The sequence below is a fragment of the Cottoperca gobio genome, chromosome 17 (assembly GCF_900634415.1).
Source record: "Cottoperca gobio chromosome 17, fCotGob3.1, whole genome shotgun sequence".
In the NCBI taxonomy this organism is placed as follows: domain Eukaryota; kingdom Metazoa; phylum Chordata; class Actinopteri; order Perciformes; family Bovichtidae; genus Cottoperca; species Cottoperca gobio.
In genome coordinates, this window is record NC_041371.1 from 10,048,890 (window position 1) to 10,051,822 (window position 2,933).

The 2,933-nt window shown below is 45.7% G+C and overlaps 1 protein-coding gene across 1 annotated transcript; it reads right to left on the reverse strand.

The window, feature by feature from the left end:
- Positions 1 to 244: 244 nt before the first annotated feature.
- On the reverse strand, positions 245 to 2,434 carry foxc1a (forkhead box C1a). Its single transcript, XM_029454282.1, has one exon. The coding sequence runs from the start codon at positions 2,156 to 2,158 to the stop codon at positions 743 to 745; it is 1,416 nt and encodes a 471-aa protein (XP_029310142.1). The 5' UTR covers positions 2,159 to 2,434; the 3' UTR covers positions 245 to 742.
- Positions 2,435 to 2,933: the final 499 nt, after the last annotated feature.

A 2,933-nucleotide genomic window follows, 5' to 3' on the forward strand; every position in this document is an offset into this window, starting at 1 on the left:
AAAATATATGCTTCTATGACAATATTACAGGTAAATGTATAATAGTGTTATTGTGAGAGTAAAAATAGGCAATTTAACATCTGAATCTGCAGCAGAATACAGTCCAAATATATTATAATGAAGGCACAGCTTTAAATAAACAAGAGCTATAGCTCAGAGGGTCAGATCAGATTAATAACGAGGCCTACACCTCACTCACAAAAGCCTGTGTTCAAGTCTTTAAGAAACGAGGCGTGACTTTAACTCACATAAAATGACAATTTATTAAACAAACAAACAAATCCTTCAGAATACTTTTTCAACAAATGAAGAATCTTTGAAATAGTACGGCGATATACACGTTCCTTTTCCTTACTTTTATAATGGAACAATATTTTTGGACAATTAAGGCAATTCAATTTAGAAACACTTCTTTGGTGTTTGGTCCATAATACTCGGCTACATTTTTTTTTTTTTTTTAGAAATAAATTAATATATGCAATTTACACATCCATGAAAACTGACATATCCTTAACATATCACATAAAGCCACAAAAGCAAAGAGACTTACGTGTTATTTGCAGTAACACTGTTCTTTAGAAAAACCAAGATCAAGTCTTGTTCAGTTTTTTGTTTTCTGTCTCATATTAGTCCATTTGGTGTGGGGCAGGTGAGGGAGGGGAGGGGGGGGGGGGGACGTTGCATTTTTACTGGAAGAGTTCAAACACCGTGAGGAAAATATTGAGCCTAACTTGTTTGTGGGTCAGAACTTGCTGCAGTCATATACGAAAGCTCCCGAAGTGCGATAGATGGGTTGGCTCGGTGGGAATGACATCTGACAGCTGTTATTCCCATTCACCGGTGAATTATTCAAGCCAATTCTTTGGGATTCAAACATCTCTCGGACTGAATGGAAGTTCTGCTGCTGTGCTGGGTACGCTGCGCCCAGATGGCCCAGGTCTCCGGCCTGGTTCAGGTACCATGAGGTGAGCCTCCCTTGGTGGGGATGGTGACCCTCCTGCCCAGAGTTTAGATTACCGTGGTTCATGGAGGATGAGGTGGTAGTGACTGAGTAATCTGGCAATGTTTCGTCCACGGTGGTGCTCGGTGCCAAGTGGCTAGATCTGTCCCCGGCGTACAAGCTCATGGCTTGCATGTTACAATGATAGGTTGCATTGGAGGTAGTGGAGATGGAGTTTTGGTTACATGGTGAACTATAGACAGATGTCTGATTTGGAGAATAGTTTAAGGACAATGCCGGTGTTATACCTGTCCTGGTTGAGGCGTTGAGGCTGGAGGTGAGCTCTGAGGGCCCTTGTGGAGACCCCCGAAGGGAGGTCATGATGTTGTCTACACTGAAGCCCTGCGTCGAGGCCTGGCCGTGGTGCTGGTGGTGCTCGGAGCTGTCCATGCCGATGGACCTATTGGAGGGGATGCTGTGAGGGCTCCCGCTGGACATGCTGCTGCTGCTGTCCGGACTCTCGATTTTGGGCACGGTGCTCAAAGAGGGCGAGTCAGCCTGCGGCGGCGTGACTGTCCCGTTTTCAGTCTTAATATCCTGGATCCTCACAGGCTTGGAGCCCTGCACTGGCTGCTCTTGCCCTTGCTGCCTCGGCGGCACATCCTTCTGCAGCCGATCTTCTTTCTCCTTCACCACGTCCTTCTTTTTGAACCGCCGTCTCCTTCTCAAGAAGCTCCCGTTTTCAAACATGTTGTAAGAGTCCGGGTCCAGGGTCCAGTAGCTGCCTTTACCGGGTTTTTTATCATCTCGAGGCACCTTGACAAAACACTCATTCAGCGACAGATTGTGTCTGATGCTATTCTGCCAGCCCTGCTTGTTGTCTCGGTAAAATGGAAACCTCTCCATGATAAACTGGTAAATCCCATTCAGGGTCACCTTCTTGTCAGGCGAGTTTTGGATAGCCATAGTGATGAGCGCAATGTAACTATAGGGGGGTTTGACCATATCCTTGGGCTGAGGTTGGGGAGTGTACGGTCCATACGCCCGGGCCATGCTGGCAGGGTACTGGTCATGAGCCGCATGAGAGTACATGTTCATAGGTGCCGGCATCCCCGTGTATCCCCCACCAGCAGCGGCCCGGTAGTAACTTGGGTCGCTGCTGATGTACGGCACGACACCCAGTGAGTTGGGACTGGAGACGGAGTAGCGAGCCTGCATGTCTTCACTTTGATCCGGCGAAAATAAAACTCCAAAATAGGCAGACGGAGAGCTCCACTTCTCCCTCCTCTGAATGCTGAGGCGCTAAAATAAAATAAAAATCACAGTTCCTCACTGCTCACTTAAAAAGAAAAAGAGAGGAATGACTTAACAACAGTGCAACGTGCTGAATCTCAGCAGTGTTTAAGCCGTCCCCATCTCTGTGTCTCTATGAAACGCGCATTGAAAAAGTTCTGAACTTTGGACATCCGTCACCAAACAGGACTTTTTGCGCAGTTAAATTCTTTCCTCCTTTTTGCTGCCAGTGGAGCTCCTCCCCGAAGAGTGCACGAGCCGTCCAATGGGAAGTGAGGTCGTGCAGAAGAGAACAAGAAAGCTCCTGGCCACACTCAGGGCTTCTAGAAAAACGAGAGGAGGTGTCGGTAACTCCCAGCCCACTCCAGCCAAGATGTCAGACGTGACAGAGAAACTCGCATGCACACAATCAGATCATGGCGTGCATAGTCCCGCACACTTTAATACAAAAATATATTCCTCTATTAGACCTGGAGCTGGCTTAAAAAAAAACAGACGAGTTGTCTTTTAAATTTAAAATAGTTAATACGTTAATCTGGATATTACAGCATTACATTAATTCTGGTATTTATCTTTAAAACAAAACAAAAAAATCACAATTTACGCAAGGAATGCAGTGAAATTATTGAAACTCTTGCTCCTAATATGAACTTAATTATGCCTTTTTTAAAATAGGAAAGATACGAACACCAATAAACCA